General features: G+C 44.1%; 1 protein-coding gene across 3 annotated transcripts in view; it reads right to left on the bottom strand.

The window, feature by feature from the left end:
* The window catches only part of ZNF10 (zinc finger protein 10), a 63,366-nt gene that overhangs the window by 16,574 nt on the left and 26,914 nt on the right, over positions 1 to 19,878 (bottom strand). For all 3 annotated transcript variants that reach the window (XM_060119205.1, XM_060119204.1, XM_060119209.1), the window contains exon 3: positions 7,785 to 7,985. In XM_060119205.1, the coding sequence (XP_059975188.1) occupies positions 7,785 to 7,985 (201 nt within the window). The remainder of the gene's footprint in view (positions 1 to 7,784; positions 7,986 to 19,878) is intronic.

Here is a 19,878-nt window from a genome sequence, read left to right on the forward strand (position 1 = left end):
CTACAAAGCTACAGTAATCAAAACAATGTGGTATTGGCATAAAGGTGACAATGGAATAGAACAGAGTTCAGAAGTAAACCCCTGCATATATGGTCAAATGATTTTTGCAATGGTTCCAAGACCATTTATGGGGAAAGTCTTCCCAATAAATACTACTGGGAAAACTGGATATCCACATGAAAAAAATGAAGTTGGACCCTCATCTAACACTATATAAAAATTAACTCAGAATGGATGAAAGACCTAAATGTAAGACCTAAAACTATATAAACCCTTAGAAGAAAACATAGAGCAAAAGCTTCACAATGTTAGATTTGGCAATGATTTCTTGAAAATGACACAAAAGGTACAAGCAACAAAAGAAAAAACCAACCAATTGGACTTCATGAAAATTAAAAAATCTTTTGCATCATAACACAACATCAGGGCTTCCCTGGTGGCGCAGTGGTTGGGAGTCCGCCTGCCGATGCAGGGGACATGGGTTCGTGCCCCGGTCTGGGAAGACCCCACATGCGCAGAGCGGCTGAGCCTGTGAGCCATGGCCGCTGAGCCTGCGCATCTGGAGCCTGTGCTCCACAACGGGAGAGACCACAACAGTGAGAGGCCCGCGTACTGCAAAAAAAAAAAAAAAAAAACACACACACAACATCAACATAGTAAAAAGGCAACTCCCAAAATGGGAGAAAATATCTGCAAGTCATATATCTTATAAGGGATTAATATCTAGAATATATAAAGAACTAAAACTCAACAACAAAAAACAACCTATTCAAAAATAATCAAAGGATTTGAATAGACATTTCCCCAAAGAAGATATACAAATGGCCAATAAGCACATGAAGATGCTGAACATCACTAATCATAACAAAAATGCAAATCAAAACTATAATGAGGGACTTCCCTGTTGGCACAGTGGTTAAGAATCTGCCTGCCAGGCTTCCCTGGTGGCGCAGTGGTTGAGAGTCCGCCTGCCGATGCAGGGGACACGGGTTCATGCCCTGGTCCGGGAAGATCCCACATGCCGTGGAGCAGCTGGGCCCGTGAGCCATGGCCGCTGAGCCTGCACGTCCGGAGCCTGTGCTCCACAACGGGAGAGGCCACAACAGTGGGAGGCCCGCGAACCACAAAAAAAAAAAAAAAAAAAGAATCCGCCTGCCAATGCAGGGGACACAGGTTCAAGCCCTGGGCCGGGAAGATCCCACATGCCACGGAGCAACTAAGCCTGTGCACCACAACTACTGAGCCTGTGTGCCACAATTACTGAAGCCCACGCACCTAGAGCCCATGCTCCGAACGAGAGAGGCCACCGCAGTGAGAAGCCAGTGCACTGCAACAAGGAGTGGCCCCACTCGTCACAACTAGAGAAAGCCCACGCAGCAGCGAAGACCCAACACAGCCAAATAAATAAATAAATTAATTAATTTAAAAAAACTATAATGAGATTCCGCTCACACTCATTAGGATGGCTATCAAAAACCATAAAAATAACAAGGGTTGGCGAAGATGTGGAATAACTGGAACACTTGTACACTGCTGGTGGGGATACAACATGGTGTAGCTGCTGTGGAAAACAGTTTGGTGGCTGCTCAAAAAATTAAAAATTATTATTACCATACGGTCCAGCAATTTCATCTCTGGGTATATCCCCAAAGGAAGTGAAAGCAGGGTCTTAAAGAGATATTTCTACATCCATGTTCATAGCAGCATTAATATTCACAGTAGCTAAAACGTGAAAGCAATCTAAGTGTCCATGGATGGATGAATGGATAAGCAAAATGAGGTATATACATACAACAAATTATTATTCAGCCTTAAAAGGAAGAAAGTTCTGCAGTATGCTATAACAAGGATGAACCTTGTGAACATTATGTCAAGGGAGATAAGCCCGTCACAAAAAGACAATTACTGTATGATTTCACTTACATGAGGTAACTAGCGTAGTCAAAATCATAGAGACAGAAAGTAGAATGGTGCTTGCCAGGGGTTATGGGGAGGGGGGAATTGGGCGTTAATGTTTAATGGTATAGAGCTTCAGTTTTTCAAGAGGAAGAGTGTTGTGGAGACGGATGGTGGTTCTGATTGCCAATGTTATGAACGTATTTAATACCACTGAACTGTCACTTAAAATGGTTAAGATGATAAAAGAAAATACATGTGCAGAAATACATATGCTCCAAAATACAAACAGTGCTTTAAAAAAATCAAGGATCTAAAAAAATGGAAAGATACAGGGTGTTCATGGATTGGAAAACTCAGTATTGTTAAGATGTAAAATCTCCCTAATTTGACTCATAGATTCACTGTAATTCCAATCAAAGTCCTAACAAGCTTTTTTGTAGCTATCCACAAGCTCTTCTATAATTAATATGGAAAGGCAAAAAACTAGAACAGCCAAAACAATTCTGAAGAACAAAGGTGCAGCACTCCCACTAGCCTACTTTGACTTCCTATAAAAGCAAGAAAGCATGATACTGGTAAAAGATTAGACACAAAAATCAATGGAACAGAAAAGAGAGCCTAGAAATAGACCCATATAAACACTGTCTCTTGAAAAAAAATTTTTTTTTTCATAAAGACACAAAAGCAATTCAATGGAGAAAGGATAATCTTTCCAACAAATGGTGCTGGAACACCTGTACATCCATACACATAAAAAATGAACCTCAACACATACCCCATACCCTATACAAAAATTAACTAAAAATGGATCACAGACTTAAATGTGAAAGCTAAAACTTTACAAATTCCAGAGAAAAAAAATTTTTAATTTGTGCACTTTTGTTTGGGCAATGAAATTTTAGATATGACACCAAAAGTAAAACCCATTTAAAAAAATTAAAATTCAGAAAATAAACTTTATCAAAATTAAAACATTTTGCTCTGTGAAAGTTGGTGTCATGGAAATGAAAACACAGACCAGAGACTGGGAGAAAATATTTGCAAATCACTTCTCTTATAAAGGATTTAAATCTAGAATAACAAAGAATTCTTAAAAATCCATGACAACAGATGGCCAAAAAGCACATGAAAAGATGCTCAACATCACTAATTACTAGAGAATAGAAATCAAAACTGCAATGAGGTATCACCTCCCACCAGTCACAGAATGGCCATCATCAAAAAATCCATAAACAATAAACGCTGGAGAAGATGTGGAGAAAAGGGAAGCCTCTTACACTGTTGGTGGGAATGGAAATTGGTACAACCACTATGGAGAACAGTATGGAGGTTCCTTAAAAAACTAAAAATAGAACTGCCATATGACCCAGCAATCCCACTCCTAGGCATATACCCAGAGAAAACCACAATTTGAAAAGATACATGCACCCTAATATTCACTGCAGCACTATTTACAATAGCCAGGACATGGAAGCAACCTATGTGTCCATCAACAGAGGAATGGATAAAGAAGATGTGGTATCTCTATGACATAAATCACAGCAAGATCCTTTTTGACCCACCTCCTAGAGTAATGGAAATAAGAACAAAAACAAACAAATGGGACCTAATGAAACATAAAAGCCTTTGCACAGCAAAAGAAACCGTAAACAAGACGAAAAGACAATCCTCAGAATGGGAGAAAATATCTGCAAACAAAGCAACTGACAAAGGATTAGTCTCCAAAATATACAAGCAGCTCATGCAGCTCAATATCAAAACAACAAACAACCCAATCCAAAAATGGGCAGAAGACCTAAATAGACATTTCTCCAAAGAAGACATACAGATTGCCATCAAACACATGAAAAGATGCTCAACATCACTAATCATTAGAGAAATGCAAATCAAAACCACAATGACATATCTATCACCTCACACTGGTCAGAATGGCCATGATCAAAAAATCTACAAACAATAAATGCTGGAGAGGGTGTGGAGAAAATGGAACCCTCCTGCACTGTTGGTGGGAATGTAAATTGATACAGCCACTATGGAGAACACTATGGAGGTTCCTTAAAAAACTAAAAACAGGGGCTTCCCTGGTGGCGCAGTGGTTGGGAGTCCGCCTGCCGATGCAGGGGAGGCGGGTTTGTGCCCTGGTCTGGGAGGGTCCCGCGTGCCGTGGAGCGGCTGGGCCCATGAGCCGTGGCCGCTGGGCCTGTGCGTCCAGAGTCTGTGCTCCGCAGTGGGAGAGGCCACAACAGTGAGAGGCCCACATATCCCCCCCCAAAAAAAAACTAAAAACAGAACTACCATATGTCCCAGTAATCCCACTACTGGGCATATACCCTGAGAAAACCATAATTCAAAAAGACATATGGGCCTCCCTGGTGGCGCAAGTGGTTGAGAGTCCGCCTGCCGATGCAGGGGATACAGGTTCGTGCCCCGGTCTGGGAGGATCCCATATGCCGCGGAGCGGCTGGGCCCGTGAGCCATGGCCGCTGAGCCTGCGCGTCCGGAGCCTGTGCGTCCGGAGCCTGTGCTCCGCAACGGGGGAGGCCACAACAGTGAGAGGCCCGCATACCGCAAAAAAAAAAAAAATAAATAAAACAAAAAGACATATGTACCACAATGTTCACTACAGCACTACTTACAATAGCCAGGACATGGAAGCAACCTAAATGTCTACTGACAGATGAATGGATAAAGAAGATGTGGCACATATATATATAATGGAATATTACTTGGCTATAAAAAGGAACAAATTGAGTTATTTGCAGTGAGGTGGATGGACCTAGAGACTGTTATACAGAGTGAAGTAAGTCAGAAAGAGAAAAACAAATACCGTATGCTAATGCACATACATGGAATCTCAAAAAATGGTATTGATGAACCTAGTGGCAGGGCAGGAATAAAGACGCAGACAGAGAACGGACTTGAGGACAAACTGGGCTAATGGGAAGCTGGGATGAAGTGAGAGAGTGGCACTGACATATATACACTAACATATGTAAAATGGATGGCTAGTGGGAAGCTGCTCCATAGCACAGGGAGATCAGCTCGATGTTTTGTGATGACCTAGATGCGTGGGATAGGGAGGGTGGGAGGGAGGCTCAAGAGGGAGGGGATATGGGGATATATGTAAACATATAGCTGATTCACTTTGTTATTCAGCAGAAACTAACACAACATTGTAAAGCAATTATACTTCAATAAAGATATTAAAAAAATAAGAAAGCATGATTTTGTAGCCCCAAATCCTGAAGAGCCGTATGTGATATCTTAATGTCATGCCCATCAAACTCAGTAAGTTTGGCTTCTGCCCTCTCAAGACAAAATAAATAAGTTAAAGAATAAAAAGAAATTTTTTTACAATGATGTGGTACATATATACAATGGAATATTACTCAGCCATAAAAAAGAACAAACTAATGCCATTTGCAGCAACATGGATGGACCCAGAGATTGTCATACTCAGTGAAGTAAGAAAGACAAATATCGTATGATATTGCTTATATGTGGAATCTAAAAAAATGGTACTAATGAACTTATCTACAAAACAGAGACAGAGTCACAGATGTAGAAAAAAAACTTAAGGTACCAGGGGATGGGAGGAAGGATAAACTGGGAGATTGGGATTGACATACACACACTAGTAAATATAAAATAGATAACTAATAAGAACCTACTGCACAGGGAACTCTACTTAATACTCTGTAGTGGCCTATATGTGAAAAGAATCTAAAAAAGAATGGAGGGACTTCCCTGGGGGTCCAGTGGTTAAGACTTCACCTTCTAATGCAGGGGGTGCGGGTTCAACCCCCGGTTGGGGAACTAAGATCCCACATGCCTAGGGCCAAAAAAAGAAAAAACAAAACATAAAACAGAAGCAATATTGTAACAAATTCAACAGACTTAAAAAAAAAATGGTCCACATCAAAAAAAAAAAAATCTTAAAAAAAATTAAATTAAAAAGAGTAGATATATGTATAACTGATTCACTTGGCTGTACACCTGAAACTAACACAACATTGTAAATCAACTATATGCCAATAAAAAATTGTTTTAAATATTAAAATTTAAAAAAAATCAATGACAAGAAAACAGATACTTCACCAAAGATATAGAAAGAATAAAACACATATAGAAATATACTCAATAACACTAGCTAGCCATTAGGGAAATGCAACTTAAAACCACAGTGAAATATCACCTCACATCTATTAGAATGGCAAAATTTTTAACAACTTGACAATACCAAGAACTGGTCAGGATGAGGAACAGGAACGCTCATTCACTGCAAGTGGGAATGCAAAACTGCAAGGCACTCTGGAAGACAGTCTCTTACAAAGCTAAACATAGAATCGCCATACAATCCAGCAATCATGCTCCTAGGTATTTACCCAACTGATCTGAAAACTCATGTCCACACAAAAACCCACATGTGAATGCTGACAGCATTCATAATCACCCAAAACTGGAAGCATCCAGATATCAAGACTTATTATAAATCAAGATAGCGTGAAACTGGCCTAAGGATAGAAACGTAGGCCGACGGAACAGAATAAAGAGCTGTGAAACCAAACTACAGTTATGGACGCCTGATACATGACAAGGTGGCACCGCAGAGCCACAGGGAGAGGTCAATCACTTCAGGGGCACTGGGGCAATTAGGCAACTTGATGAAAAAACTAAAGCTTGACTCCTACTCACACTAAACATAAATATTAATTCTAGATGTATTGTGAATCTACATGTGAAAGGTAAATGTGAACAAAGAAAACTATCTTCATGAGCTTTGGATAACAAAAAAGTTCTTAGATTGGAAACAAAAAACACCAGTAATAAAAGAAAAAATTTATAAACTAAATTAAGTTAAAATTAGAAATAGCTGTTCATCAAAAGGCAGCATTAATTAACAGAATGAAAAGGCAAGACAGGAAAAAAAAAACCCAGCTTGTAAACAAATACTGAACAACAGTTAATGCTGTGCATACTGAAGTATTTAGAGGGAAGCATGCTGATGTCTAAAATATATTAAGAAATACAGCAAAAATAAGATGGGGTAAGAGATGCAGAGGGATGGAAAGATGGATAATGTGATAAAGCAAGTACAGTAAAATGTTAAAGGTAAATTCAAGGTGATGAGTATACAGACGTTCACTGCAAAATCCTTTCAATTTTGCCCTGCGTTTGAAAACTGTCATAGCAGAATACTGGAGGTAAGAGAAGCACCCCAGGTAAATATGGATTTGGTATCAAGTTTGCTTTAAACGTCAATGTGCATGAATCACTGAATCTTGTTAAGATGAAAAGTCTTGATATAACAGGACTGAGGTGCAGCCTGAAACTCAGCATTTCTAATAAGCTTCCAGAAAATAAATAACTCCTTTCAGTCAATAAGAAAACAGACAGAAAACACCCACAAAAGGTAACAAAATGTCCAAAAAGCATGCTAGCAGGAAATGCAAAGTAAGCCCATACAGAGACACCACCATACCAGAATGGCTCAAATAAAAAGAACAACAGTAATTAAGAGCTGGCAGAGAACATGAGGCAAGTGGACACCCAGACACTGCTGATGGCCATACAAGAGGACGGTGAACGAAAAACAGAAGCAATACAGCAGGATACACATGCGTACACGCCACCAACATAAATTTAAAATGCATTCACACCAGAAACAATACACCGTTTGTAAACACATATAAACAGAACAATATCCATTAAAACATTTGGGGGGCGTGGAAAAGGAGCTGAAAATTGAGTCTGGGGAAACCAGGAAACAGGGACCTCAGGGACCTCACACGACCTCCCACCTGAGGACCTCCATCCCTCTCCCCACCAAAAAAATGAAAAAGAAATAAAGAAAAGAAGTGGAAATGAACAAACCAGTAACTCACCCAGGTCTTCTTCGCTTTCGGCTGCTCCTGGGAAATAAACAGCCACTCTAGGACCTGCTCTGTCCCGGGACTCTTGTGCCTCTGCCGGGGTCCTCCAGGGAGAGGCCTCTGCTCAGGGGTCTCCTGACCCGGGATGAAGCCCTCCCCTTGCAGCTTCCTGATGCCATCGCATGTGCTGACTCGCTCCTGGACAGGTGGGACCTGCAGAGCCAAGAGCAAGCTCACTTTTGCCAGCACTTTTCCTCTGGGCCCCGACCTCGGTCTCCTTTGCTGGTGAACGTGCTCACCCAGGCTGGGCTGGGGGCTCTGCAGATTGTGGTCAGTGCGGCTGGGGGGGCACAAGTGAGAGGAAACGGAAATGGGGAACCCAGCACACGACCACCGCCCCCCCCGGCCCAGACTCTGCACAGGCCCCCAGGAACCCCGAAAGTGCGGCAACCACCCAGAGATTTAAACAACTTCGGGCAGACACTCAAGAACATGATGCCAGATGGTAAGGAGGGAACGACCCTGCTGGAGGCGATGTACACGAGAAATAGGCTGTGGACGAAACAGTCTGTTTCAGTAGAGCTTCTTCTCTCAATATCTGGATGTCCGTGAACAGTTCACGTCATCTCTCTCACTGAGTCTTACTTTTGTTGTTAAACATTGAGGGTAGGATGAGATCAGGGGAACAGTGTAGCCTTTTAATCTCCCAATAAAAACAAAAGAGGCCCACCAGAATAGCAAAAGAAGCCCAGAGATGTCCACAGACAGACAAATGGACCCAGGTGACAGGGCTCCTCACAAACCCAGGATCCAGGCAGATGTGACCTAACTGCAGAACTGGGGCGGGGGACCGGGGGCCCCATGCTGCCAATCTCCAAAGTCACCCCCAACAGGAGAGCACCTCCCGAGGGGAATCTGAGCCTCTCAGGTTCAGAGTTGCAGGTGACTAAAAAAGACATTCCCCAAGTCGCTGAGTGACCTAACAATACTGTGGTCACCTAGGAACACGAGGGTCTGAGAACTAACGGGCAAGCCGTCCCTTCTACAAGGACGGGTCTTCACTGCGAGGGAAAGCTGCTGGAAATGGAGCCCAAATTGATCAGCACAAGAAGTGAGAAAAAAAAGATGCAGGCAAAGAGAGGGACAAGAGAAAGGAGATTCTGAGAATGAGAGGGGAAGGAGAGAAAAGGGAAGAGAGAAAGGCACTCGGCAGTCAGGGGGAAGGGTCCAGAGGATGCTCATTCCAGAAGCTATTATAACAACAAAATACAAGGGGTAAAACTGAGAGAAACATGTTAGGATACAAGGCATGCTGAACTCTAGGAAACACAGGGCTAGAGGCAGAAAAAAGGCTTCCTGACAAGGCTTAGCGTTGAGTCAGGTCAGGTATGTGTGTGTTTGCTTGTATTTCCAAAAGAATCACTGAGAGGATGAACTAGGAACTGTAAAAATGGTTCCCTCCCGGGGAGGGAAGGGACCGAGCAGCAGGGATGGAGCCTTGTCTGAATGACACTGCATACTTTCTACTCTGCATCACGTAAATATTTCACATGATCTAAAAGAGGAGGGAGGGCAATCCCTTACGTTGAAAATAAATGTCAACAAATACATTTATTTATACAATTGGAAACAAAACTACAACAGACAATCATTTTACCAACTGACTTAACATGCGGTATTTAACTGCATTCTTTGGATAAAATGGGCTACAAAGACAGACTGAACCTCATTTAGCACCCTTGTTAAAGGTAACAAATCGTTATTTTAAAACCGTCTTATGTATGCTATAGGACATGACACTTGTATCACTCTTTTTAAGAAGCAAGATATCTAGCACATGACAGAAAGTTGCAAGAGTAAAGTTTTTAACCCTCACGCACAGCTGGTGGGAATGTAAAATGGAGCAGCCACTTTGGACCCAGCTTGGCATCTCCTCAGTGTTAAACTCAGAATTACTGTATTAGCCGGCGATCCCATTCCTAGGTATCCGCTCAACAGAATTAAAAGCCTACATCCCCAGAAACGCTTGCACACAAATGGCTCTAACAGCCTCATTCCTAACAGCCAAATACCCATCAATGGATGAAGGGATAAACCATATGTGATCTATACATACAAAGGCCATTATTTAGCCATTAGAAAGAATGAAGCACCGAAAAATGCTACTACATGATGAACTTTTGTACTATAGGTACCTGACCATTAGCTTTTTTTTTTTTTTTTTTTTTTGGCAGTACGTGGGCCTCTCACCGTTGTGGCCTCTCCCGCCCCGGAGCACAGGCTCAGTGGCCATGGCTCACGGGCCCAGCCGCTCCACGGCATGCGGGATCCTCCCGGACCAGGGCACAAACCCGTGTCCCCTGCATCAGCAGGTGGACTCCCAACCACTGCGCCACCAGGGAAGCCTTGACAATTAGCTTTTTTTGACTGTAATGCAAGTGCCTGATCATACTGAAAGCTTCTGATTTCTGAGGCACCATTTCAAAGTCATCCGTCTTAGATAAACGCACTGCCAGCCACACAGCTAGGTAAGGAGCCAGGCCGCCCCACCTGACGTTCCCCTCCCAGAAAGCCCTGGGTGACCTAGATAACTGCTCACTTGAGGGACCCTGCTCTTCCCTTCCAGTGCCTGAATTCTCAGCCTTATTTTAAATTCACCAATAAATAATGAACCTGCAACCCCCCCTTGACCCCAATAATAAAGGCAGAACCTCAACCCCCCTTGACCCCAGTAAAGGCAGAACCCCAGGTCCGCATTCTCGTCCTCTCCCTCTCTCTGCTGTGTGGCCCCCGGTGAGCCACATACCCCGCAGGGTCTGTGAGTAATAAACCTTATGTTTTCAGAGTTCCCCGATGGTTGCTGATGAGAGGCACCTTGCAGTCACAGTATGAACCACAAGGGCTGGTCCAGCCATGTCGCTGGCTCCAGTCAGGGAAACGTCTGTGGGGCTGCCACAAACAGCACGGGTCCCGGCAAGCCCCGCCCCAGGCGCTCTGCGTCACAGCATCATTCCTGCCAGGCTGAGACCAACACAAAGCTACCTTGAAAACAGTACACTAAATGAAAGAAGCCAGATACACAGGGCCACCTCTGACATGATTCTGTTTATACAAATGTCTAGGATAGGGAAATTCTTGAACACACCAAGTAGATTCAATGGCTGTCAGGGGATAGGGGAAGGAGGGGATGGAGAGTGGCTTGTGAATGGGGACAGGGTTTCTTCTGGAAGCAATAATGATGTTCTGAAACTGGATACGGTGATATTTAGGCAACTCTGTGAATACTAAAAATGACTGAAGGTACACCTTAAAAGGGTAAATTTTATGGTATATAAATTATACCTTAATAATGCTTCTATACAAAGAGTACTTTTTTTAACTTCAATGATTTTTAATAACTGGAAAGTTCTGCAACGGTCTGCTCATCCAGGTCTACAGCGTTCCCACTGCCTCAGAGAGATTCCTCTGGAGCCGACCCCCAACCACTGCTCCGCTCCTGTGCACAGATCTGCCTGTTCCAGACATTTCACACGACCGGGACCACACTAGCTACTGCGTCTGGCTTCTTCCGCTCAGCACAACACTTTGGAGGTTTATTCTTGCTACAGCACACACCAGCGGTTTGCTCCTTTATGGCTGAATAGTGTTCCATTTCATCTATAGGTTCATCACTTAATCCACATTTAGATTCTTTTTAATTTTGAGCTACTATACAAGTCTTTCTGTGAACATGTCTTCCTTTATCTTTGGTAAATTCCTAGAAGTAAAACTGCTGCACTGTACAGTAAGTTTATATTTAACCTTTTAAAGAAACTGCCAGAACCTTTACGAAGCGACGGCACCACTTTATATCCCCACCAGCAGGTCTGCAGTGGTTCCAAGTTCTCTGCATCCTTGCCAACACTTACCGTCTGCCTTTTTGGTTATAGCCATTGGGTATAAACTGGGACTTCATTATGATATGAATTTTATTTCCCTAGTGACTCATGGCGTTAAACATCTTTTCCGGTGCTTACTTGCCATCTATACATCTTCTTTGGTCAAGTGTCTGTTCAAATCCTTTGCCCATGTTTTAAATTGGGTTATCTGTCTTCTTACTGAGTTGTAAGCATTCTTCATATATTCTGGATATATCCCTGTTAACAGGTACACGACTTGCAAATACTATCTCCCAGACTTTAAATACTTAAAGTCCCGGTCTGGGACTTGTGTTTTCATTTTCTGAATGGTGACTTTGAAGTTCAAAAGTTTTTATCTTGATGTGGCCCAATTTCTATCTCGAAAAGCACAACCTATAAAAGAGCTTTCTAAAAACTTTAGCCTAAGAGAAGGTCACGAATATTTTCCCCTATGATTTCTTCCAGAAATTTTATAGCTTTTGCTCTTAAAGTCTATGTTCCATTTTGAGGTAATCTTTTGGTATTGGGTGAGGTAAGAGTCACAGCTCATCTTCTTAGAAAATTTTTACTTGTGATAACATAAAGTACGTAACATAAACTTAGTATCTTAACCATTTTAAAGTGTACAGTTCACTGGAATTCAGTACCTTCACAGTGCTGTGTAACCATTCCCAGCAGTCACATTCATCTCCAGAACTCTTCATCTTGCAAAACTGAACCTCTATGTCCTCTGAGCAGTAACTTCCCATTCTCCTCCTACCACAGCTCCCTGACAACCAGCACGGACCACACTTTCTATGACCTTGATTACTCTAGGAACCGAAACCATGTTCCACAGGGTTAACAGACAGTGCAGTGGTGACTAACAGAAATTCTCGAGCTCGTCTTACAGAGCAGCAGCCAAGGGACAGCTTGTTAACCCCCCCGCCTGAACCCGCCCTCAGTGACCAAGCCTGCCTGAATTACTAACTGTCCCCTATAGGTTACACCTCTGACGTATGGGTCACTATATCAATGGGCACTTAAGCTGTTTTCCAGAAGCCCAGAGTCAGCTCTTGCCCAGTTCAAGGCAGCCAAGACCGGTTGGGACCACTGACCCTAAAAACCGGGCCTGCACACGTGTCTGAAGAATGACCGCCTGATGTCAGAGGGCCAAAACCTCCACCCTCAGATCATGCTAAGTGTCTCCATTTTTGAACACGTATCCCACGAAGAAGCACATACCCCGCTATGCCTGCACAGAACACTGATTACCTCCCCTTTTCCCTACTTCCAATCACTTCCCCATACCTAAGACCTCCCTGCTTCTTCATCCCGTGAATATCCCAAGTCCCCCACCTGCGAGGAGACAGATCTGACATTTGCTCTCCCACCCCCTCACCTGACTGTCCCGTGAATAAACTCTTTCTCTGCTACAAACTGCAGCGTCTCAGCATCTGGCTTGCTGCGTGTTGGGCGAACAAACCTGGTTCAGTAACAGAACCTCACTTAAGTAGAATCTTACAGTATTTGTCCTTTTGTGACTGGCTTATTTCACTGAAAATAATGTCCTCAAGGTTCACCATGTTGTAGCAGGTGTCAGAACTCATTTCTTTTTAAGACTGAATATACACATACACACCCACACCCCATTTTGTTTATCCATTCATCTCTTAGTGAACAACTGGGTTACTTCCACCCAAAAAAGAGTAATTTCAAAAAAATAAATCTTTTAAACTCTGTAATTTGAATTGGAAATATCAACATGAATCATAACTTTTTTCCTTTCCAAAGATCCCTAGGTCTGTCTACTGAAACAGCCCAGAAGTAGTGACATTCCAGTATCAACTGTGGTCCCTGAGCACACTCCCTACGAAAAGATACAGGCTCCTGGAGAAAAGGTTGATTCCAGATCTGGGACGGGAAATACTCAAATGAGCGGAGAATACCTTCTTGGGCCCAAAAGCAAGGAGGCTAGGAAGCCAGCTAAGACTAACAGAGTCTTTCCAAAAAGCCTCAGAGCCAAGCTGAAAGGCTCCCTTGGGCTAAGGCTGGGACAACAAAACCCTCTAAAAGAATACTGACTGCAACTGATTGAAACTAACTGTAAACAGTATCAAGATTTACGAGTTTCTTAATCATACTCAAATTAACAAAAAGAAAAAAAATCAAATGAAAAACTCACTGCTGTCACCAATGGATGTAACTAGAGCATCATCTCCTTAGTGAAAACTGGCAATTAAAGGGAAAGGGTTAAGCATGGATCTGCCATCCCTACACAAGTTGTGTCTCTGGGTAACCAAACGGCTCTGTTGATGAAGAAATGTTCTTTTTTAGAGAAGGATTCTGTGAATTCTTTCAGAGAATTCCTGCTACAAAAATGGAAAGAATGATAGGGTTAGAAAGTCTCCACTTTGTAGATGCTGTGAAATAACTGGCCGAGGGGAGGGTCATAACTGATGAAACCGTTAGAAAGGCTGACGGGAAACTTCACAACAATACCACCCCGTCACCCCTGACCCCACCCATCTTTGCATCACCTAGAGCGAGTCAACCAGACATACGTGCCCCCTGAGGTGACAAGACAAAGCACTATCAAGTATCCTTGCCAAAAACATTAATAAATGAACCTAAAGTCTCTAAAGATAAATTTCAGTTTACCAGAAATACTGGTGACAGGAAACATGTTAAATGTGACAAGGAAACAGAGATAAATCTACAATGAAGGACATTCTAAAGGACAAATGGCTCAGCATCTTTAAAAAGTCAATGGGGGAAAAAAAAGAAAGAAGGATGGGTTACTCTGGATTAAAAGAGACTTAACGTATGTAACAGTAAGAAGTGTGCACCTTGTTTGGATTTTGATTTGAACTTGCCAACGTTAAAAAGGAAAATGAAATCTGAACATGGAATAATTCCATGATACCAAGGAATTATTCTGTTAGGTGTAATAGTGGTATTATAATTATATTAGAAAATGTATGTTTTTAATGCCTAGTGATGTACAGATGAAATAACATGAGAACTGAATCTGCTTCAAAATACTTCAGAGTATTTTGGAGTAAGGTACCTTTCCTTTATCCTATGCCTTAAATTTTTCCTTTGAAGGATTTTTCAAGAACAGTGACCACCACACAAGAAAATAAAGCTTTCAGAAAACAAGACAACATGAACAAGAATCAATTAAAATCAACAAACAACAGAAAGAAAACCTTGTAGCCAACAGACAGTGCAATTGATGGACACTGGTTATAAATCAAATATTATATTCAAGGAGAGAAAGGCAAGCCTTATGACTTGGCAAGGACTTGGACAAATAACTTAGCAAGCACATTTGAAAAAGAACTAGAAAGAATTTATAGGAATGATAAAAAACACATCAACTGAAGTCTCTTTAATAGCAGGTTAGGAAGAATTAGTAAACGAAAGGACAAACCGGAAGAAATTATCTAGAAAGTAGTATGGAGAGACAGATGGGCAAGACAGGAGAGCAGTGACACACAGACTGAGAAGGTCTATCATAAGCTGCACTAGAGTCAAAAAGGAAACAACAGAGCAAATTTAAAAATGGGGGGTGGGGCACAGCTTTCCGACAGCAGGCAGGTATCTAATGAACGTAGAAAGAATAATGAAATTAGATAAAACTCATTTGTCAACTAGCATAATAAAAATGCACACAGGGGCTTCCCTGGTGGCGCAGTGGTTGAAAGTCCACCTGCCGATGCAAGGGACATGGGCTCGTGCCCCGGTCCGGAAAGATCCCACCTGCCGCGGAGCCGCTCGGCCCGTGAGCCATGGCCGCTGAGCCTGCGCGTCCAGAGCCTGTGATCCACAATGGGAGAGGCCACAACAGTGAGAGGCCTGCGTACCGCAAAACAAACAAACAAACAAACAAACAAACAAAACGCACACAAGAATCACCCATGCAGGCTAAATGAGTGGGTGAAAGTTTGAGGACTAAAAGGTATTTATTTCATCTCAGTACCTCCCAACAGATACTGACTTACAAAGGGAAGAGAGAGTGACTACAGGGGAGAGAACACAGACACCACCTTCACCAAGTGAGGCAAGTTCACATCAGCAGCCACAAATGCCCCTGATGTGATGCAGGGAAGAATGCAGCACTTTTGAAACGAATCAGGAGGAGGAGCAAACCACCCAAAACTGAGGAATATTCCACAGAACGCCCTGGACCCTGAAAACACCACGTCATGACAAAGAAGACTGAGGAACTGTTCCAGGTTACACGGAAGAGCCAGCACAGCCCATCGCAACACATGATGCAAGTTACTCTTCTCCCATAAAGGACAGTATTTCCAAACTTTCTATAAAGGAACAATTGGCAAAATCGCAATAAGACCTGTAAATGAAATAACAGCATTGTATTGATGTCAATTTCCTGATTCAGTGGTTTTGTAAAAAACTGTTCTTGTTTGTGAGATGTACTGCAGTATTTAGGGGTAAAGGAACATCATGTCTGCAAATTAGTTTCAGTTAAGAAAAAAAAATGTGTATGTACGAGGAGAGAGAAAGAGGAGAGGAGCTGGGAACAGAGAGTGAGAGAGAAAGTGATAAAGCAAGTGCAGTAAAATATTACCATTTGAGGAATCTGGATGAAGGTATAGAAGAACTTTTGTATTATTCCTGTAACTTTTTTAAGATCTAAAATTATGTCAAAATAAAAAGTTAAGTTAAAAAAACTTTACAGCATAAATAATGTGTATAATGCCCAAACATATTTACAGAAAGAAAAAGAATAAAAATTATCAGTCAAAACAAAGCCAAGAGAGGAGAAAAAAAAACAAACAAAAAAAACAGATCAGGTACAGCAAACACAGTATAGAAAAAACACAGTAAGATGGTAGATTTAAACTCAAGTATAACAGTAATTACGTTAATCATAACGGACCAAGTGTCTGAGTTAAGTACAAAGATTGACAGACTGATTTTAAAAAATGATGCTATTTAAAAAAGACACATCTAGGGCTTCCCTGGTGGCGCAGTGGTTGAGAGTCCGCCTGCCAATGCAGGAGACACGAGTTCGTGCCCTGGTCCGGGAAGATCCCACATGCCGCAGAGCGGCTGGGCCTGTGAGCCATGGTCACTGAGCCTGCGCGTCCGGAGCCTGGGCTCCGCAACGCTAGAGGCCACAACAGTGAGAGGCCCGCGTACCACAAAAAATAAAATAAAAAATAAGAATAAAAATTAAAAAGACACATCTAAAAGATAAAGATATAAAAAAGTCAAAAGCTAAAGAAAAATATATGACAAGCAATTAACCAAAAGGAGGCTCCTACAGCTATAAGAATATAAAACAGACTTTAGGACAAAAAAAGGATTCCTGGACATAAGGTGACTCCACAATCATCAAAGCCTCGAGTCACAAGGAGAATGTAGTTTTCAGCTTGTCTGGAAGGGGTGAGCAGCCTGCTCCAAGTCAGCCAAGCGGGTGACAGGCCGCCACGTTACCTGACCACCCCCCCAGCCCCTACAGCTGAGTGCTGAGCCAGCTCCAGAGGCCTGACGGCGGCTGGCCACTCCCGGCCCACTGCTGGCAGCACACAGGGGCTCCCTCTGCCCGCAGCCTCCTCCTGCCTTGCCTTCGCGTGGCTAATTCCACAGGTCCTTTGAGAGCAGCTGCCAAGGTCACTCCCTGGGCTTCCCTCTGCCCCCGCGCGAACCCCACGGCCACCTGGCCTGCCCGCCGTCCCCTCTCAACCCTCAGGGCTGCCTTCAACCCGTGCATCCTCGGTGCCTAACCGGTACCTGGATATGAACAAGGGTGCGTGAGGGTTGTTAGTTCTGAAACAGTAATTCATGAACACTGCCACATTTTAACAGGAAATTATTGGGGCTTCCCTGGTGGCTCAGTGGTTAAGAATCTGCCTGCCAGTGCAGCGGACGCGGGTTCAATCCCTGGTCTGCGAGTATCCCACATGCCGCGGAGCAACTAAGCCCGTGCGCCAAATTACTGAAGCCCGCGTGCCTAGAGCCCGTGCTCCGCAACAAGAGAAGCCACCGCAGTGAGAAGCCCGAAGCCCGCGCACCTCGACGAAGAGTAGCCCCCGCTCGCCACAACTAGAGAAAGCCTGCGCGCAGCAACGAAGACCCAACGCAGCCAAAAATAAATAAATAAAATAAATAAAAATTTATATATTAAAAAAAACAGGGAATTATCATTTTAACCTTCAATTCGCCAAGAGGGTCAGTCTGGGCACAGCTGAAGACACCTAGCCTGGTATGCACGGGAGCACTGGCCAACCTTCCTCAGAAGGGCCCCGTCAGGCAGAATTCCCTTCTCTCCCACACCCCCTCGCATCAGTCTTGAAGCCCCAACTCACTGCACTGCAAACTATGCTATTAGCATGTCATGGTGGTGACCGTGGTGACGGTGTTTGGCGGTGGTCCATGGGAGGAGAGGCTCTGCCCAAGGCCGGAGAAAAAGGGAAGCAAGGTTCCCTGGTTTAAGATAAGCCCACTAGGGGGCCTCCCTGGTGGCGCAGTGGTTAAGAGTCCGCCTGCCGATGCAGGGGATACGGGTTCGTGCCCCGGTCTGGGAGGATCCCATATGCCGCGGAGCGGCTGGGCCCGTGAGCCATGGCCGCTGGGCCTGCGCATCCGGAGCCTGTGCTCCGCAACGGGAGAGGCCACAACAGTGAGAGGCCCACATAACGCAAAAAGGAAAAAAAAAAAAAAAAAGATAAGTCCACTAGGGCTTCCCTGGTGGCGCAGTGGTTGAGAATCCTCCTGCCAATGCAGGGGACATGGGTTCGAGCCCTGGTCTGGGGAGATCCCACATGCCATGGAGCAACTGGGCCCGTGAGCCACAATTACTGAGCCTGCACGTCTGGAGCCTGTGCTCCGCAGCAACAGAGGCCGCGATAGTGAGAGGCCCGCGCACTGTGATGAAGAGTGGCCCCCGCTCGCCACAACTAGAGAAAGCCCTCGCACAGAAACGAAGGCCCAACACAGCCATTAATTAATTAATTAATTAAAAATAAATAAATAAGTCAGCTCCTACAGGAGAGGAGGACACGGAAAATCTTTCCAAGCCCCTAGGAATGGAGACTCCCTGAAGTGAAGCTGTAATGACACATTTAAGGGAGGAAGTGTCAACAGCAGCAAGTAGCCAAACTGAAAAAACAAAACCTGCCTGGGGCCTCCCTGGTGGTGCAGTGGTTGAGAGTCCGCCTGCCGATGCAGGGGATACGGGTTCGTGCCCCGGTCTGGGAGGATCCCATATGCCGCGGAGCGGCTGGGCCTGCGCGTCCGGAGCCTGTGCTCCGCAACGGGAGAGGCCACGGCAGTGAGAGGCCCGTGTACCGCAAAAAAAAAAAAAAAAAAAAAAAACCTGCCTGTAAGTGCCCAGCATCCTCCGAGGAAAGAAACAGAGACTTAGGGGCTCACAGGCCTCAGTGCAACGTCACCACCGAGGACCACCTCCCTCTGCTCTGAATTGACACTCGTCTACAGCCTTCTAATTACTAGGTATCACCCTGGATACCCAGGAGGGGACACCCAGAATATGGGTCGAGGATGTCACCGGCCACGGGAAAGGGACCCCTGTGTTGCACAGTTTTAAAATGTCTTGCATGTGATATCCTTTCCGCTTTCAGTGCATCCCTGAGTGGGGTCATCCACATTCTATCATTCCCCAGGGACTGGGCCACACACACCCACTGCGCCCAGGGCACGGCAAGGGACTTACCTGCTCCTGAGTCCAAGGAGCAGCTGATCAGCGACCCATTGTGGGTAAACAATAACTACCATTAGGGCCCAGGAGTCTAGCATCTGTCTCTTGAGAAATTCTCAGGCTACCCCCTGAGGCAATAGAGTACACTGGCCAGGGAAATGGGTGCAGGGCCACCCACCCAGGTTCAAATCCTGGCTCTACACAAACCAGCAGTGTAACCTGGTCCTAAGAAGAGGTACTGATGAACACCTACACCACATGCAGCACAGAACCCCACGCACCGTGAGCACTGAGCATTCACACTGGGCTGGAATGGTAAGAAATATAGGACTACTTACACAAAATAAACCACTCTAAAAAGTGACAATGGACTAGGTGAAAAGCATAAGCTGGTTGTCAGAAAAGAGGACTCACCTTTCAGACACCCCCAATTCTGTCTAGTCTCTCCGTTTCCACTGCTCCAGGCAACACCTCCTCCACCTCTCGTCTGCACCCCTGCAGTCGCCCATTCTCCACTGAGCAGCCAGAGGGTCTC

The sequence above is a fragment of the Mesoplodon densirostris genome, chromosome 15 (genome assembly GCF_025265405.1).
Source record: "Mesoplodon densirostris isolate mMesDen1 chromosome 15, mMesDen1 primary haplotype, whole genome shotgun sequence".
Classification (NCBI taxonomy): Eukaryota; Metazoa; Chordata; class Mammalia; order Artiodactyla; family Ziphiidae; genus Mesoplodon; species Mesoplodon densirostris.